The sequence below is a fragment of the Acinonyx jubatus genome, chromosome X, assembly GCF_027475565.1.
Source record: "Acinonyx jubatus isolate Ajub_Pintada_27869175 chromosome X, VMU_Ajub_asm_v1.0, whole genome shotgun sequence".
NCBI lineage: Eukaryota > Metazoa > Chordata > Mammalia > Carnivora > Felidae > Acinonyx > Acinonyx jubatus.
This window is the reverse complement of record NC_069389.1, coordinates 12,927,892-12,947,579: the sequence shown is the minus strand read 5'-3', so window position 1 is coordinate 12,947,579 and position 19,688 is coordinate 12,927,892. Positions and strand designations below refer to the sequence as shown.

At 41.4% G+C, this 19,688-nt stretch overlaps 1 protein-coding gene and 1 pseudogene across 6 annotated transcripts in view; one reads left to right on the top strand and one right to left on the bottom strand.

Moving 5' to 3' along the window:
- Nucleotides 1-19,688, top strand: part of CTPS2 (CTP synthase 2) — a 104,225-nt gene that overhangs the window by 10,662 nt on the left and 73,875 nt on the right. For all 6 annotated transcript variants that reach the window (XR_008290028.1, XM_027054682.2, XM_027054679.2 and 3 more), the window contains 4 exons: nt 5,219-5,389; nt 6,929-7,029; nt 18,696-18,812; nt 19,303-19,386. Coding sequence is in view for 5 of the 6 variants with exons in the window: in XM_027054682.2 (XP_026910483.1) it covers nt 5,219-5,389; nt 6,929-7,029; nt 18,696-18,812; nt 19,303-19,386 (473 nt within the window). In the remaining variant the exon portion in view is untranslated. The remainder of the gene's footprint in view (nt 1-5,218; nt 5,390-6,928; nt 7,030-18,695; nt 18,813-19,302; nt 19,387-19,688) is intronic.
- On the bottom strand, nt 10,536-12,105 carry LOC113597749 (heterogeneous nuclear ribonucleoprotein H-like; annotated as a pseudogene).

The following is a 19,688-nucleotide window of genomic DNA, read 5'->3' as shown; positions in this document are numbered from 1 at the left end:
ATGTTTTTTATTTTACAATAGAGGTCATATAGTTCTCTTAACATTTCATTGTTAAGAGAAGTCAGACAATATAGATCATATTGACAGTTATATTGACAATATAGACTGTCATGAAGAAAATAAAAATCATCCATTTCCCACCACTTGGGGCAACTATTAGTAATGTGGACATTTGAGTGTATATGCCAATTACTTTTTAAAAGATATTAGCACTTACATACTTTCTTTTTTTTTTACTATTTATTTATTTTTGGGAGATAGTGCACACGAGCAGGGGAGGGGCAGAGAGGGCGACAGGGGATCCAAAGTGGGCCCTGTGCTGACAGCAGAGAGCCCTATGTGGGGCTCAAACTCACAAACTGGGAGATCATGACCTGGGCCAAAGTCGGCTGCTTAACCGACTGAGCCACCCAGGAGCCTCTAGATACTTTCTTTTTAAACTTTTTACATGCAAGCAGGAAAGTGCATAGATCGTAAGTGTCCCACTTGATAAGATGAACATACTGTGTAGCTGGCCCCCAGATCAAGAAACAGAAACCCCTCCTTGCTCCTTCCATCTTTCCCCACCAGAAACCACCAAGGTGACTGCTATCCTGTCTTCTAACACCATAGATTACTTTTGCTTATTCTGTTTAGCTTTATTCTTTTTTTACTTTTTCATCTTATTTTTATTACGTACTACATAATACACTGGGTGCTGCGTAACCTACTAGTAGGGATACATGAGCATTAACAGAGTTATTTTTCAACAATTAGGAAAATGCTTCCTTAATCAATGTTCTCTAAACTTTTTGACACATCGTAAAGATTAACTCCAGACATTACTTTTGCTTTTTTTTTGAACTTTAAATGAATTGGATCTTATAGTCACACTAGTTTTTAATCTAATTTTTACAACAATGTAATGTGGACATTTATATATATTTTATACTCTTAAAGGCTGCACACAATCTGTACAATAATAGGAAATAATTTCCAGTGTATCGATATTATAAATAACACTGTGATGGAAATCTTGAAGTCTTATTTTTTTAAACATAAATGCCTGTGTGCAGAATTTTTGATGTCACATATGCTTTTCAGGCTTTTGGCGTATGATGTATATTACCAAAGGTTTTTAGGCTCATGATCCCTTATCTATAACTCTAAAATCAAAAAAGTTCTTAGAATTCTTCATAAGTTTGTGGTTATTTATAGTCTTTTTTCAAAAGTTTTGAAAATTGAAAAATCTTCATAAAGGTGTGGCTATTTCTAGTCTTTATTCTACTTGGAATATGTTTTGATTCTTTTTTTAAAAAAATAAGGTTTATTTATTTATTTTGAGAGAGAGAGAGAGAGAGAGAGAGAATGAATCACAAGCAGGTTCCACGCTGTTAGCACAGAGCCTGATGCAGGGCTCGAACTCATGAACTGTAAGATCATGACCTGACCTGAAATCAAGAGTCAGATGCTTAACCGGCTGAGCCATCCAGGTGCCCCTGGAATGTGTTTGATTCTTTATTTCACTTGGAATGTGTTTGCATTTGAAGTGTTTTCTAATATATGGAGAGTTTTCTATAGTACCTTTCCATAATCTGAAAAACTTCAAATTTCAACTTCCATCTTGTTTCCAAGAATTTTCTGATAAAGGCTGTGTATCTGCACCAATTTATATACACATCAACTGCATAAGAAGACCTGTATTTTTATATCCCTGCTGAATATTATTCTTTTTAAACTTTACTAACCGGAGAGAAAACCAAAACACAAAACAAAACTAAAAGTATCTCATTGTTCTAATTTGGATTTCTTTGATTTTCATTTTGTCTGTGGAATGACTTATTGAAGTCAATGGTAGATTATATTTTTGTTTGAAACCATTACACAACTTGCTTCTGTGGAGTAAATTTCCTTGTCCCATTGACTTTGGACTTTGGTCATGTACGGTGGTTCAATCGTCCAGGTCTGTTTGGAATTTTCGTGGTTTTGAAACTGAAAGTCCAAACCCTGGGAACCCTATTAGTCCTGGGTAAACCCGAGAGAGTTTTTCCCTAGGAGACATTAGTGAATGTGACATCTGCCTTGTTGAAGCAGAAATTTTCGGTACCGTGGCATGATCTGGCTCTGTCTCTTTGGTGCTTCTGCTCTCCTCCCTGAGAATTGCCTGCCCCGTGTAGGTCTGGGTCCTGGAATGAGATGGAGTAGACGCACAACTGCCCCACAGCCCCCATGTAACTCAAGGGAGAAATCAATAAGCATTTTGTAAGTCACTAAAATTTTAGGGTTGTTTGGTGTGCAGCAAAATTGGCTAATGCCATGTGCTATGCCAATTTTCCTTTGGATTTTTTAAAATGATTTTCAAGAATACTTTATGTAAAGTGTATTAACCTACATATATATATATATATATATATATATACACACACACACATATATGTATACATATATATACATATATATATATATATATATATATATATATAGTTTTACTCTATTTGAAATTTGCTTTAACATTACCTCTGTTTGTCACTGATGAATTTCAACTTTCCATTTATGTGATTAAATATATCAACTGTTTCCTTTATGGTTTCTGCCTGTGATGTCACTTTAGGCTTATCTGCCACAGGAATATTTAAATACTCATCTATGTTTTCTTATGGATCTATATTTATAGTTTCATTTCCTTTTGCTTTAACATTGATAACACATCTATGTATGAAGATGTAACATAATTTTTTTTCTTTTTTCTTTTCTTTTTTTTTTTTTGTTTTGATTAGCCAACTATTCCTAATGGCATTTCTCAAAGGTTTCATCCCTTTTGTGCTGCCTGGAAATGCCACCTTTTATTATATACTACATTTTTGTCTCTACTTAGGTCTATCTTTGTCCTCTGTTCTGTTCCGGATTTCTGTGTTTATTCCTGCCTATCATTTTAATAGCTGCAGCTTTTTATTATCAAGTAGGTCAGAGCTCTCCATATTCCTTTCTTCTTCCTTTGTTTTTTTTTCTGAACTCCAAAATGTTTGTTGTATACAGAATTAACTTAGGAACCATTGTGTTCAACTTTACAAGAAGTTGCGTCGGAGTTTTTGACAAAAAGTTCCTTAAATTTATGCATTAATTTGGGGAAGAATTGAACACCGAAAATATTGACTGACCCATTCAGGAGCTTTAGAAGCAGCTTTCCTTATTTTTATGCCTTCTTTATTTGTCTCTGAAGTAAGGTTTTTAAGTTTCCTAAATATAGACCCTATGTTTCTTTGAAGTTTATTTCTGAGTGGTTTATTTACTTTGATTTTGTGATGCTGCTCTTAAGTTTTTTATTATTATTATTTTCAGGTCCTATATTAAATTCTTTTATGTAGTAGGGATCTTTTGGATATTTTGATTCTGTACATTTGTGGATGCTATCTTATTCCATCTTTATATATATTGGAATATAGGTATGCATATGTATTTCGATCTTCCTTTACTCACTGTTATTCATTACAAGGCTTTTTATTATTTTTTGTGTGCTTTGTTTTGGTAATCACCTGTTTTTCTAGCAAATTAACTTTAGGGTCACCCTCAAGTTGAAAAAATATGTTGGAATTTTTATTATAACTACACTAAATCTAAGAACCTGTTTTGTTTATTTATTTTTAAATTATTATTTTTTGTTTATTTTTGAGAGAGACACAGACAGAGCACAAGCTGGGGAGAGGCAGAAAGTGAGGGAGACACAGAATCCGAAGCAGGCTCCAGGCTCTGAGCTGTCAGCACAGAGCCAGACTCAGGGCTTAAACTCACCAACTGTGAGATCATGACCTGAGCCGGAATTGGATGCTCAACCAACTGAGCCACCCAGGCTCTCCAGAACCTGTTTTAAAGACTTGTCATTCACATTTTCTCTTTCTCTCCTAGAAATATAATGCGTATGTACTTTTAAATTTTTAGGAATTTAAAATTTCAGGACTTTAAAAATTCAACTGGGTTTGGCCTGAATCAACTAAAGAGATTTCAGGGATCTTCCCTTATGTGTCAGAAGTTAAGATGATCAAAGTAAAAAGACTCCTATAGATTGGTGATTCCTCATTAACATGAGACAGTGGAATTTGGAGTGGAAATGAAATTTGGGGAATGTGAAAATAGTGCTATTTCATTAGTTTGGTCTTTTGTTCTTTAAGTTAGAGATCTTCCTGACCTCACGTAGGTACTTTCTAAGGTAGACATGAATGAAGGTATAAAAGGTTTCTGAGGAGTGCCTGGGTAGCTCAGTCGGTTAAGCATCCGACTCTTGACTTCGGCTCAGGTCATGAGCTCACAGTTCGTGAGTTCGAGCCCCGCATACGGCTCTGCAGTGCAGAGCCTGCTTGGGATTCTTTTTCTCTCTCTGCTATTCCTCTGCTTGTGCACTATCTCTCTCTCTCTCAAATTAAATAAACTTAAAAAAAAAGGTTTCTGATTCTGTTTATAAGCTAACCAACCTTCTTTTTTTGGTGTGAACATCTTGAAATCGGAGTAAATGATATAATTTCCTTGATCAGGGAGAGGTTCAATTCTTACAAGGTGGTTTTTGAACACTGGACTCCCAATCAGTGCCCTCAAGCAACAGCAGAGACCTGGAGACATGTGCAATAGTTAGCACAATCATCCTTGTCTGATTAAGTCTTTATCTCTGTCCTTTTTCAGGTGCCCTTGTGCAGGTGGCTGGTTGCACACACTGGCTTTTTTGCCTCATTTTTTTTTTTAATTTTTTTTTTTCAACGTTTATTTATTTTTGGGACAGAGAGAGACAGAGCATGAACGGGGGAGGGGCAGAGAGAGAGGGAGACACAGAATCGGAAACAGGCTCCAGGCTCTGAGCCATCAGCCCAGAGCCCCGACGTGGGGCTCGAAGTCACAGAGCGCGAGATCGTGACCTGGCTGAAGTCGGACGCTTAACCGACTGTGCCACCCAGGCGCCCCTTGCCTCATTTTAACTAAGTTGCCCTGTTGGCCTGCTGGGGCCCTGCTTTCCATGTATTGTCCGTTTAATTGTGGCTTAAGATTCCTGAGATGAGAATTAAAACGTTCTTGTGCCAATTCCAGAATCCAGGACACTTATGCTTTGAAGTAAATTGCTATTTACCTAATGTGGGGCTCGAACTCACCACCCTGAGATCAAGAGTCGCACGTTTCACCAACTGAGCCAGCCCGCCGCCCCAAAAGCAAATTTGTAATATTTACATTGCCTTTTTTTTTTTTTTTTTTATCTTAGGTGAGGTATTTGTCTTAAATGATGGTGGAGAAGTTGATTTAGACCTTGGAAATTATGAACGGTTCTTGGATATTAACCTTTATAGAGACAACAACATCACCACTGGGAAGATATATCAGCATGTGATCAATAAAGAGAGGCGTGGTGATTACCTGGGGAAAACAGTACAAGGTATTCTTTTCCATAAAGGTTAGCGAGACCTGTGTGCTGAGCACCTGCTCAGAATAGATGTGAAGATGAGAAGGTCCCTGAACTCTACAAGTTCCAATCCTTTTCATATCTCTGCTTTCTTTTCCTCTTTGTTTTATTCAGAGGTGTCTACTTCACCCTCCATGTTCTTGATTGTATTTTCATCAGTCTTTTTGTTTATTACTAATGTCATTGTTTTTCCTAGTCCTTATATCTGTCTTTGGCTTTTATGTATAAAATCCACGGACAACCATATTCATCACTTTTACCTGATTGAGATGCAGATTTTTTTGGTTTGTTTTTATTTTGTCTGTCTCCTTTGTTCTTGTATCTTTGCATGGATCATACTTACTCCACTTTGAAGGACAGCATTGGGGATGCACTGGGGGATTGAACTGGAGTTCAATGGCTGGTTGGAGTGGCTGGTAGTATGGTCTGACCCTTTTTTCACCAAGCCTTTTCCTGAGTGGTAGGATTCTCTTTTGTCTTAAGAGAGACACCCTGTCCTCCCTTCTCTCCCTCCCATCCCCACCAACTCTAGTACTCATACGTTCCCACATGGTAGAGTAAAGGTGATAGTTCCCCATCTCCTTTAAATCACTTACACGTTGCAACCAGCTGAGAAGTAGACATGGGGGTTGGATGGATGGACATCAAAAGATCAGCCGTGTTATTACTGAAACTGGATGGTGTGGCTTAGGTGTCAGCTACGCTTGTGGTTTCTAAGTTTTCCCCCTGAGTGTAGATCTTGGGAGGACCCATGGGAGGGAGCGTTGCTGCATGTATGTGGGTTGTTCCAGATGTACCGGTTGGTGACGACTTCCTGCCATCTCGAGGGAGCAGCAGGTGTGAAGTAGAGCAGGCAGCAGATCCTTCCTTGCCTCAGCTTCCCATAGGGCGACGTTCCTGCTTTGTGTAGCCCATTAAGTTAGTTGGCTGTACCTGAGAGGATGTTGCCTTTCTGTCTCTTCAGCAGAGATCACTAGCTGCAGGCCTGCTCACCACCTAAGGGACCTCTGGGCCTCAAATCCTTGCTGGGCCGTCACCTTTTGGCCTCTTCACCTGACGTGAGCAGCCACAGGCCCCTGGTCAACATGAAGATCTCATCTACACCCTGAGCAGACCCGTCCCCACTGGCTGGTGGGCTATGGGGCCGGACCACTCTGCGTCTTTCTTCCCCGTGAGGTCCAGCATACAGTACCCTTGACAGCCCTCCCTGCAGGTTTTAGTTGACATTATGGATGTTTCTAGTTGAATCAAACATGGCATTTCTCTTTTCTGTTTCTTGTTCTCCGTGGTCGGTCAGTTTCAATAGAAATGACATAACATTTAAGTGATTAAATCTATATTGTGCCTATAATATTCATTTCAGTGAGATGGATAATAACATGAGAAATGTAATTTGTCTCATTTGCCAAGTGGCTTTCAGGTTATTTGGGAGGTCTAAAGACACAAATACGTTCCTTTCTCCTTGATAACCATGAAATAAGCTTTTGTGCTAATTATTCCTTCTTTCTACAGTTGTCCCTCACATTACTGATGCTGTCCAGGAGTGGGTTATGAATCAAGCTATGGTGCCTGTGGATGGTCATAAGGAAGAGCCCCAAATATGCGTTATTGAGGCAAGCATAGAAATTTTTGTTTTGTAAACTTATATCCTGCTGGGTTTTTAAGCATCTAGCCTTCATTCATTCAACACATATGTATAGACGGCCTCCCATGTGCTAGACACTGTGCTAGGAGGTGGGATTACAGCAGGGAATGACATGGATGGTCCCTGCCCTGGTGGTCCCAGATCAGTGGGCAAGATGAGCACTAAACACGGTGAGTACTCTTGGGATCGGTGCGCAGCCACCTGCATGTGGAGGGAAATCAGTTGCATGATGCATTCTGGTGAGTGCTTTTTGAGTACCGTCGACTCTTGAACAACTTGGGGATTAAGGTCGCTGACTTCTCCCCTCACCCCCAGTTGAAAATATCTCTGTATATCCATGTGTAACTTTGACTTCCCCCAAACTTAACCACTAACAGTCTATTGACCAGAAGCCTTACCAATAACATACACAGTCAATTAACGCATACTTCGTATATGTATTATGTACTATGTTCTTATAATAAAGTAAGCTAGAGAGAAGAAAATGTTATTAAGAAAATCACAAGGAAGAGAAAATATGTTTACAGTACTCTGCTGTATTTATTTTAAAAAGCCATGTATCAGTGAACCCACACCATCCAAACCCATGTTGTTCAAAAGTCATCTGTATTTACAAAGTGCTCTGGAAGTAGAGAGAGATGGAATTAGGGAAATCTGATGGTGGTGGCGATCTGGAAGTGAGAAGTGAGTATTAGCTGCTTAAAGAAAGAACACAGTATTTGAAACCTATTATTTGTTTACTGTTTCCCTTCCTCTCAATGAATGGGAACGTGCATGTACTCCTTCTCTAAACGTCAGTTGACCCAATTGCTAGGCAGGACAGCAGAATAATGAACCATTTAGTTCCTATGGACCGCCTGCACAAATTCAGATTTCTGTTGTGACTTCCAAGTAGTATATAGCTCAGTGGTTAAGAATCTGGACCCAGGTGGCTTGGGTTCATAGCCAAGTGGTGCCACTTACCAGCTGGATGACCTTGGACAAGTGTGCTTCTGTGTGCCTCAGTTTACTCATCTGCTAAATGGGGATAATGTTTTGAGGCTTAAATACGACAGTAGTTAGAATGGTGTCAGATCTATAGTACGTACTCAAAAATTACTGGCCACTATTAAGATGCCTGTGTGACTTTTGGCAAATTATTTCTCAAAGCTTCAATGTACTCATCTATAACATGATAATTCTGTAATATTGTAATACAAACCAGATGATATTAACAGGGTTGTTGGGAGGATTAAGTGCAATTATATAAAACACTTGGCATGTCAGGCGTTCACATTTTGTTAACAGAGCTGATAAACTTAACATAAATGTGCCATGCTATCATTTATTAACCATAGATCATACTACCGTAGTAGCATACTATTAAGTATGTTAAACTTCATATAAATGTATAAGTGTGCTATGCAAAAGTTTCTCTCCCTTGCTATTTCTTCCTTCACAACTGATGAGGAAAAGAGAGGGTGCTTTCTTTAGAATGTTTTTAAAATTGGAGTATCAGACACAGACACAGGAAAGTGCACATATCATAGGAATATAGCTTGATGAAGTTGTATAAACTGAACATACCTGCATAACTAGGCTGGCTTCTCTTAAAACGTATTTCTTTTTTTTTTTTTTTAATTTTTTTAAATTTACATTTATTTATTTTTGAAAGACAGAATGAGACAGAGCATGAGCAGAGGAGGGACAGGGACAGGAGACACAGAATCCGAAGCAGGCTCCAAGCTGTCAGCACAGAGCCTGATGTGGGGCTCGAACCCACGAACTATGAGATCATGACCTGAGCCAAAGTCAGACACGTAACTGACTGAGCCATCCAGGTGCCCCAAAACATATTTCATATCTAATACAGTGAATAGTTTGCAAACAGATTGAGGCAATGATAAAGGCAGAGTGTAAGACAAGGGAAAGGCAGATAAAAGCTCCAGGAAGAATAGCATCTGATATGAGAACTGGGACATAGCGTGACTCTTCAGTGAAGGAGACTTACGCAGTCTGTTATATGAATTTTCAGGTTTTAGAATCGATCCCCAAGATGTATCAGAGAAGGCTTCAAAGCAGGGATGTAAATGTCATCAGCTTTGAAAAGAGGATTTGTGAGGTGGAGACGTGGCGGGTGCTGGAGAGGGAAGGAGGGAGAGAGGGAGATAAGAACCTCATTTTCCATTGTGAGGCAGCTGCAGATAACTGGTAGTGGTTGGCAAAAAAAAAAAAAAAAAAAAAAAAAAGACGCAAAAGTGTCTCAGGTTAGGAAAGTAGCCAATAGAAGTAACGATTGAGATTGCCGCCTGGGGATGGGGCGGCAGAGAGCTTTGGCCTCATCCGTCACAGGAGGAAGTCGATTTGTGTTTTTATAGAAGGTGTCTGAAATGGGCAAGTTAAGAAAGAGTCAAGCGAGATGGTGTTTAGAGATGTGGAAGAAACCAGCAGAAGAAATCGTGAACGAAGGAGTTAAAGCGCTTGCCTTGGAGAATCTGGATTTGGGAGAGGAAGAGGTGGGGCACAGGACTCCTGCTTTTTATTGTGTGCTCTTTCGAACAATTTGATTTTGTTGGGGCACAAGAATTCCTGTTCCCTTCGAGGTCCTTGTGGCTGAACTAAGAATCAAATTGGCATGAGACAGAAGAAAACCAAATTTAATAGCGTACACGTGGGCAATCCGCATAGACATGGCAATTCCAAGGGGAGTCCAACACAGTGAAGTATATATGTCATCCTGAACTGAGGAGAAGTGGGTAGGTGTCTGGGTCTGCAAAGGGAAGGAATGTAACCTTCAAGAAGATGGAAAAGAGAAAATGCTGGGTTAACAAATGTTTACATTTGTTACACTCAGAAACAGCGAGACACAGAGAGGAATTTGATGACTTTGCTGAGTTCCTCCCTGTCTACCATAGTTCGTATCAGGATATAGTTATCTAGGTGATAGCTCTCTTCCTGGAGCAGGTCCTCTATCACAGTTCTACTTAGGTAGTTGTAGGGTAGGTAAAGAGCTTTTTCTGAATCTGCTGGGTCTTGATTGCTTTTAACTTAAAATAATCTTTATGTCAGAGTGGCCCATCTTGGGGTGGCCTGCCTTTGGCTCCTACAATTTTTTTTAAGTAATCTCTTTGACCAACATGGGGCTTGAAGTCACAACCCCTAGATCAAGAGTTGCATGCTCTACTGACTGAGCCAGCCATGCACCCCAGGCCCCTACAATTTTTAACCACGTGCATGACTTTTGACTTTTAAAAAACTACTTATTAATGTCAGCTTGAAGATACCATTGAGCAATTTCAGTATCTTAAAGTTCAGCCCAAGGATGATTTCATTCAAGCCTGGAAGAAGGTAGAACAAGTCCTCACACCTCTGGTTTATGCAGGTTAACCTCGTTGTCTCCAATATGGTAGCTGCTCGCCCCATGAGGCTGTTCAGCACGTGAAATGTGGCCCATCCTAATTGAGATGTGCTGTGAGTTTTAAATACACACTGAGCTTCAAAGACAGCATAAAAAAAAGAATGTAAAATACCTAATGACTTGGGGGTGCCTATGAGTCAGTTGGTTGAGTGTTTGTCTCTTGATTTTGGCGGTCATGATCCTAGGGTTGTGGGATCGAACCCTACCTCGGGCTCCATGCTGAGCATGGAGCCTGCTTAAGATTCTCTCTGTCTCAGGGCGCCTGGGTGGCTCAGTCAGCTAAGCGTCTGATTTCAGCTCAGGTCATGATCTCATGGCTTGTGGATTCAAGCCCTGCATCAGGCTCACTGCTGTCAGCCCAAGAGCCCGCTTCGGGTCCTCTGTCCCCCCCTCTCTCTCTGCCCCTCCACTGCTCACGCTCTCTGTCTCTCAAAAATAAATAAACATTAAAAACAAAAAGAAAAATGTTGACCACGAGTCAGTGATCAGGATCAATTACTTTCCCCCTCCATCACTTATACTGGACATGCTACACATCCCTCCCATTTTGTTCACTCCCAGAGATGCACAGCTTCCACTTCGGTAGTAGCTGCTATTCGCTGCTGCTTGGCTGCCTATGCAATGCTTGATTGGAAATCACTGGAATTTTCCAGTAAAACTTGGTCATATCCACTCATGTTTCTGTGGCCACCATGGCCACCTCCACAACCACCACTCAGCCACTGACTGGCCAGGCCACCGTAACTGGACTGGTTTGACAAGCCCATGCCTCCCGTCGTTTGGCTACCATAAGCCCCCACCGCTTGCTTCCGCTGTAGAATTCAAGAAGAGTTCTACATATCTGTGTTGCGTATTTGCTTTGTCTTTTGACGTAGCTGCCACAGCATCTTCACAAGTTGCAAACTCGACACCTGCTTCACCAGCGACTCTGCCATCAGAACCAGCTTCAGTACGTACTCTCACAGGGTTGAGTGGTGAAAAACAATCATAAATGTCGTTCTCAGTAGCTGTGTAAGATAATCCCTGCGTGTGTACACAATGTCCCGTTGTGCTCTGGAAAGTAGAGCCACCCCTCCATTATCTCTGATCAGACATTCCTGAAAAACAATAATTGAGGTCTCTTCCAAATCCGTCTGACCCAAATCCATAGCCATCATTATAGCCATTATTTAAAAAAAATTTTTTTTATGTTTATTTACTTTTGAGAGTGAGAGAGAGAGAGAGCACAAGCCGGGGAGGGACAGAGAAAGAGGGAGACACAGAATCCGAAGCAGGCTCCAAGCTCTGAGCTGTCAGCACAGAACCCGACGTGGGGCTCGAACTCACAGACTGTGAGATCATGAACTGAGCCGAAGTTGGACACTTAACCGACTGAGCCACCCAGCTGCCCCCATCATTATGGCCATTATAATCATCATAGCCTCCGCAGCGTCCACCGTAAGCCCCTCACCTCATCTGTTTACAGCCAGCTCCCCTGCCAATGCCGTGATAGCCTCTGCCAGCTCCAGGTCTGTGGTAGGGACCTGGCTGCGGCATGGCCACAAGCCTTTGTGGTGGATCATAGTGAGTTCTAACTTCAGCTCCACTGCTCTTTAAGATTTTGATACACCTGTGCCCCATTCTTTCCTTGTGTTTCTTTAGAGCCTTTTCAGCTATGAAATAACATTTTGGATATATTGGGCTACATAAAATATAATGTTAAAATTAATTTCTCCTGTTTACTTTTGTTTGCTCTTTTGAATGTGGCAGCTAAAAACGTTAAAACATTGGGCGCCTGGGTGGCTCAGTTGGTTAAGCATCTGACTTCGGCTCAGGTCATGATTCACGGTTTGTGAGCTCGAGCCCTGCTTCGGGTGAACTCGAGCCCCACTTTAGGTAAAAACGTGAGCCCCTCCTCTTCGGGTGAGCCCTGCTTCTCTTTCTCTCTCTCTCTAGCTCTTTCTGCCTCATCCCTCGCTTGCACCCTCTCTCTCTCTCTAAAAATTAAAAAAAACAAATTTTAAATATTTTAATTTTTATTGGAGAGTGCTGGTCTAGCACTTTCACTAGATTCTGCTGTTCTAGCAACAGGAAAGGCAAAAAATAGCCTTTTTTTTTTTTTAAGACTATTAACCTTAATCACAGGAAAATTTCCAAATGGTCATGTGTATGCATGTTTTTGCCTCTGCTCTTTTTTAAAAAATAAATTATCATCACAGAAAAGGAGAAGGGGTAAATCTATTTTTTTAATGTAATTGAACTGCCTTTGAACATCATTAACATATAAGCCCAATTTGACCTTGAGAAGAGCCTTCTTAACCCTTCTTTTTCATTTTGTCTGTTTTTTAGCTATTGCTGTTTTTTAAAATTTTTTAATGTTTATTTATTTTTGAGAGAGAGAGTCGGAATGCAAGTGGGGAGGGTCAGAGAGAGGGAGACACAGAATCTGAAGCAGGCTTCAGGCTCTTGTCAGCACAGAGCCTGATGCGGGGCTTGAACTCACGAACCACGAAATCATGACCTGAACCGACTGAGCCACTTGGGCACCCCTAAAAAAATTTTTTTAATGTTTATTTATTATTTTTGAGAGAGACAGAGTGCGAGTGGGGGAGGGGCAGAAAGAGAGGGAGACACAGAATCTGAAGCAGGCTCCAGGCTCTGAGCTGTCAGCACAGAGCCCAACACAGGGCTCAAACTCACAAACTGTGAGATCATGACCTGAGCTAAAGTCGGACGCTTAACCGACCAAGCCACGCAGATGCCCCTTAGCTATTGTTTTTTGAGAATCATCCTTGAAGAAAGCTTTTATGTTTCCTTCTGGGGCCAGCACACCTGATTCTCTTTGTCATCATTTTACAAAGTTGCATACTACAGATTTAGACTCTAATTGTTGAAGATTCCACTTGTACAGTAAAATCAAGAATTCTCAATGACATCTCAAATTAAACTGAAATTTCCATCCCATCAAACAACAAGCAAACATTTTAGGCCTGTACTTGCATATTGTTCTTTTTTTATGCCTTTGTTCTTTATATTAATTTTTATCCTGTTCTTGAATTGATTGGTTTGGCTTAAAAAACATTAATTTGGCGCTTAATGGGCACTGGTCCCAATGCTAACTGCTAGCCATAGGAAGGCAAATATGACCTGAGCCCTGCTCTTCAGGACTCCTCATCTTCGTTTTTAATTTCTTGGAAACAGAGAAACTGTGACAAGTTGTCCCCAGCAAAGCTCCTTCTTCATATAACCCTGACATTCATATATTTGCTTAATGGACACTAGATCAGGCAGCCTTTTGGGCTCATTTTAAGTTGTGCTCAACATTTGTGTTTGTGCACTATTTAAGCTTTTGAAAAAAAGACCACCAGGATGATTTTCAGTTTTAAGCATGTAGAAGCTGTTGAAATGTCTCCAAAGCCTTTTGGTGAGGCTCTTACTTCTCAGACCCATGGAGCTGACAAGCTTTATTTGTATTAGTCCAGGTTATCTCTGCATACACCTGAAATAATTTATGCCTGGCTTAAAGGAATAAAAGGCTTCTTTCTTTCTCTCTTTCTTTCAAAAAAGAAGAATCCTTTCCTTAAAGGCAAAACAGACATTGCACATCTCATAAATTTGCTGTTGCTTTGATTTCAACTTTGGATAAGTCTTAAAACATTGTTATGGGTGATATTTTCCTTGTTGTGTGGGGGAAATAATGAACTTAGGAGTATTCTGGTAATAATACAGAAGGTTTCTGATGACAATGATGGTAATCGGGAGCCAGAGGAGTGGTCATGGGATCTTCCAAATTGGCTGAGACTGTGCAGTACCACTCTAAGCCATGTGAGGGCAGAAGTGGATAATGTTTAAAGCTTTTTGCCTCCGTTTTCAGATTGCCCTTAAATTACCAGAATACACCTATGAAAAAACAGATGTCCCTATATGGTTTAGTTTCAGTGCAGACCTTTTTTTTCCCTAAAATATTTCCCATTAGATTCTGGTACCTTGCAGTTGGAGAGCACTTAAACCCCTCACCCCCTGCCAATTTCCTGATTGCACATGATATTTCTAGGATTTTCGTAATTAAGTTTGTCATTCTCCTACAGAAAGGTCATATATTTCTATCTGTGCCACACCCAGAAAGCTTGAATTTTAATTGTTTTGTTATCTGACTTAAAATTAATAAAGAATCATTTTCTTTTCTGTAACAATGTAGTCTCGAGATTTCTTAGTTTGATTCCATTGCAGTTATGGTAACAGGTACTAGAATGCTGTTACCTAGGGCTTATATTGAATTTTGAGACCCTTCTGCCCTGAGATGACTGCTAAGCTAAACCCTGTTGGAGAGGGAAAATTTTACTGTTACCCTTCAATGTTCTTCCGGTTGGTCTAAGAATCCAATTGACATGAAACAGATTAACTGGAGAAAATCAAAGGCTGTATTACATACGTACAGAAAATCCATATAAACATGAGAGATTCCCAAGCAGTCAGGCAAAATGAGGCTTATATGACACCCTGAACCAAGGAGAGGAGTAGAGGCCTAGGGGATACAAAGGGAGGAAGGCCATTTGCAGGGAGACAGAGGGGATGTTTGGAAAACGGACTTCCCTGTTATGCAGCTAAGTTTCTCAGGTAAAGGGGATCTCTGGGAATAACTTTCTTCCTGGTACAGGGATCCCGCACTACCCAATGTAAATTTAGGCAGTTGATGGGGAGGTAAAGAACTTTTCCTGATTCTGCTGGGTTTTGATTGCTTTTAATTCAAAATAATCATGGCAAGGTGGCATATTTCTGGGAGACCTGTCCTGAACCCCTTCAACCCCAGTGCTGTGTGCAGGGAGCTGGGCTTATGCCAAAGATAGGGTAGGGAGCAGGGCAGGTATGTTCCTACTCTCCTGGGGCTTATAGCTAGTGGCAGGAAACAAGTGCGCACGCGAAATAACAGCACCTGGTGCTGAGTTAGTAGGAAGGGCACAGACAGTGCTATGGCAGGGAGCAGTGGGAGGGAGGCTACTCTAGGTGGGTGGCAAGGTCTGGCTTTCTGAGGAAGACATAGCCTTTCAGGCTGAAGGATAAAGAAGAGATAGGTGTAGATAAATAAAGAAGGAGGGTAAGAGAGCTTAAGGGGCAGGAAGGAAGAGAGCGGCCCATCTGAGGACCTGAGAAGCCAGTGGGGCTGATGCACAGGCAGGGTGTGTGGGGAGTGGGGGGGCGGGGGGAGGGCAGTGAGCAGGGGCGTGAGATGAGATTAGAACCCTAAGCAAAGGCCAGATCATGTAGGGTTTTTGGTTGGCTGCCTAAAGGAATTTAGATTTTATTTTTAGTGAAGCAGTGAGCTACTGAGGGTGTAAACACAAAAGAGATATATTGTGAGGTTTTGTTTTGTTTTAATATTCTGAGTTTTTATAAGGTCACTCTGCTGGTGTGTGACAGATGATTTAATTGTAGGATAGGAGAGGGGAGAAGCTAGGAGACCATTTGGAGGGGGGGGGGGCAGTCAGCCAACTTTTTCTATAAAGGGCCAGATAGTAGATATGTTTACCTTTGAGGGTCAGAGAGTCAACTCTGCCATTGTAGTGTGAAAGCAGCTACAGACAGTATATAAATAAATGGGCATACCTTTGGCCAATCAATAAAACTTTAAATTTTTTGTTTTTTAACGTTTTTATTTATTTTTGAGACAGAGAGAGACAGAGCATGAATGGGGGAGGGTCAGAGAGAGAGGGAGACACAGAATCGGAAGCAGGCTCCAGGCTCTGAGCCATCAGCCCAGAGCCCGACGCGGGGCTCGAACTCACAGACCGCGAGATCGTGACTTGGCTGAAGTCGGACGCTTAACTGACTGAGCCACCCAGGCGCCCCCAATCAATAAAACTTTATATATAAAAGCAAACAGTGGGGCTGTAGTTTACCACCCCCTAGTTTAGATTATTGCAATAATCCTGGCAAAAGGTGGTGTTGGCATGAGTGTCTAAGGTGGTAACGGTGGGCATAGAGAGCAGGAGAGAGATTTTCAAGAGGTTTTACAGGTATGACCCGCTGGACTCGGTTGAGGAAAAGTGGAGATCAAGGATGATTTCCAGACAGCTGGCTTGAACCAGTTAGTGGGAAGAGACGCTTTTGCTGAGATGAGGAGACACGTGGAGAAACAGGCCCAGGGGTGGGGGAGTTCGGTTTGGGACACGGTAAGTTTGAGTAATTGTTGAGCCATCCGGGATGTCAAGGACTTGTTGGCTCCAAAACCCAGTTGCGCTGGGAAGACAGGACAGGGCTCGTAGTAGATTTCAGACCTAGTCAGGTAGCTGAAGCCAGACAAGATGGTGGGTTCTGGGACTGGGCCCACCATGATCTCTTTCCTCCTCAGCATCCGGATCATTCCAGTTAGTGTCTAAGTTTTACTCTTGATTATTGTTCTTTACCTCTGCTAGATTTTTGTCGCTAAATTCTGAGCTCCTGAAGAGCACATTGTCTTAAATTCTTCTCAGCACCTCATTTATAGTGTTGAGCATGCAGTAGATTGTCACATGCTAAAGAATTAATTTTAAAATCCAGGTGATATCTTTAAGTATTTAAATATGGTGAGGATGCGTAGGTTAAGGCAAATTTTATCCTAAAGTAAATGCTTACTTTAAAATGCCTTACTTGTTGGAAGCACATTGTAAATTAAGCTAACATTTATCAAAGGATTACACTGTCAGGAATATTCTTTCGGCACTACCTGATTCAGAAAGCCAGCATATTTTAATAGCAGTTGTTTAATTCTAGTAATATCACCATCGCAAAAAGAAATGTTCAGCTGCATGCAGGGGTGTGTGTGTATGTGCGCGCGCGTGTGTGTGTGTGTGTATACACATGAAAAGGGGGAGAGAGAGTGAGAGAGAAAGAGAGAGAGAGCACGAGGTATTTCACCCCTAGGAACTAGCTGATCTCACTCCTCAGTGGCCTATATTGTGGATCTTTTTATCTGCTTATGCATTCCCTTTTCTTAAAGCCTTCTTTTTTTTTTTTTTTTGTAAACATTTAAAAAAAATTTAAACTTTTTCTTCAATCTTGGTGAGATGAAGCGTTGACAGCTTTATAATGGTTCCCCATTTTTTTGAATGGGGGGATTTACTATCTGTAAAGTGAATCAGTAATAGCAGAATTCATTTACTTAACTTAGTCCTTGTCTCCACACAACAGGATCTTATAACATGGGAATCAGGTCATTCTTTATTCTTTTACATGTTTATTTTTTTATTTTTGAGAGAGAGCACATGAGCAGGGGAGGGGCAGAGAGAAGGGGACAGAGGATCTGAAGCAGTGATCTGTCTACGCTGTCTACACTGACAGCAGTGAGTCCGATGTGGGGCTCAAACCCATGAACTGGGACATCATGACCTGACCTGAAGTCGGATGCTCAACTGACTGAGCCACCTAGGCACCCCAGGAGTCAGGTCATTCTTAGAGCCCTCCTTGACCTCGCTTTCTTCCTCCCCCCTCCCTTTTTTTAATTTGAGAGAGAGAGAGGCGGGGGGAGAGATAGAGCAAGCCTGGGCAAGGGACAGAGGGAGAGAGAGAATCTCAAGCAGGCTCCACACCTAGTGCAGAATGGGATGCGGGGATCGATCATGAACTGAACTGAAACCAATAGTTGGGTGCTCAACCAACTGAGCCACTTAGGCGCTCCGTTTTCTTTTCCCTTCGTGATGTTCTCTGTTTATTCTCTTATCTGTTTACCTGGTTATGTTACACTGTATCCTTTCTTCTTAGTTTACCTTCTAGTTTCCATTTTCTCTTTCCTTTGTTTCATCTCCTTAAATGTACGGCGCTTTTCCTCATCATATCAAACAGTTTTCGTGAGGCTTAATTTATATATCATAAATTTCACTTGCTTTAAGTATACAATTCAATGATTTTTGGTATGTGTATAAACCTCTGTTTTTGTGCTGTTTATTTTTTTAAGTTTATTTATTTATTTTGAGAGAGAGAGCGCACGCGAGTGAGTGGGGGAGGGGCGGGGGGGGGAGAGGGGCAGAGAGAGAGAGAGAGAGAGAGAGAAAGAGAGAGAGAGAATCCCAAGCAGGCTCCATGCTGTCATCACAGAGCTCAACCCAGGGCTCAAACCCATGAACCGTGAAATCATGACCTGAGCCAAAATCAAGAGTCGGATGCTTAACCGAGTGAGCCACCTTGGCGTGCCCTGTCTTGTGCTCTGTTTATTAATAATGTTTCTGTTAGTCTATATACTGTGGAAGATCACATGTGTTTTGTTTTTTTTTTCCCATTCCTAGTTGGGTGGCACCATTGGAGACATTGAAGGGATGCCGTTTGTGGAAGCATTCAGACAATTCCAGTTTAAAGCAAAAAGAGAGAATTTCTGCAATATCCATGTTAGCCTAGTTCCACAGGTGAGCTTTCCAGATAAGTATATAGACAGCAAATTCTTTCTTTTTTCTTTCTTTCATCTTTTTTTTTTTTTTTTAATTTTCTAATAGAGAAAGAGAGCGTGCACATGTGTGGGGCAGGAGCAGAGAGAGAGGGACAGAGAGAATCCCAAACAGGCTCCACGCTGCCAGCACAAAGCCTGCCTCCGGGCTCAATCTCACAGTTTGTGAGATCATGAGTTGAGCTGAAATCAAGAGTTGGACGCTTAACCAATTGAGCCACCCAGGCAGCCCTGTAGACAGCAACTTCTAAAAGTCTTCCTATGATATTCTATTTGTTCCACATTTTTAAAAAGGAGATAGAAGTTTATTGAATACACTGCAAGGGAGCAGTAGGCAGGACAGCAAAAGAGAAACTCTCTGCCTATTTATTCCATATTTTAAGCTAGGGAGCCATTCATTATCCAGACGAGCTAAATATCCAATATACTGACAGTGACCCATCTCTTTTCAGCCCAGTGCTACTGGAGAACAAAAAACCAAACCCACACAAAACAGTGTCCGTGCGCTGAGAGGGTTAGGCCTGTCTCCTGATCTGGTGAGTTAAGGAGAGTGAGTAAATTTCTTGGAATAGGACCTCCGTTTCTTGATCTATAGCATCATCTAAGTCCTTTCTATCTCTCAAATGGTTCCTTTGACATTGAACTTCGTGTCTCTGGGGGCCAGGGGAGGGACAGTCCCATATCCTCGAGGGTAGCTTCACACATTTCTAAACTGGTGCTCTGTTCTCCTCAGGGTCCTCATGCAATTGGCCACATTGACAGCTGGGCAAGTGCAACGTCTTGTCATTTTTATGGTCCTTAGGTCTTTTAGAGTGAGGTGGGACCTTTGAGATTTTCC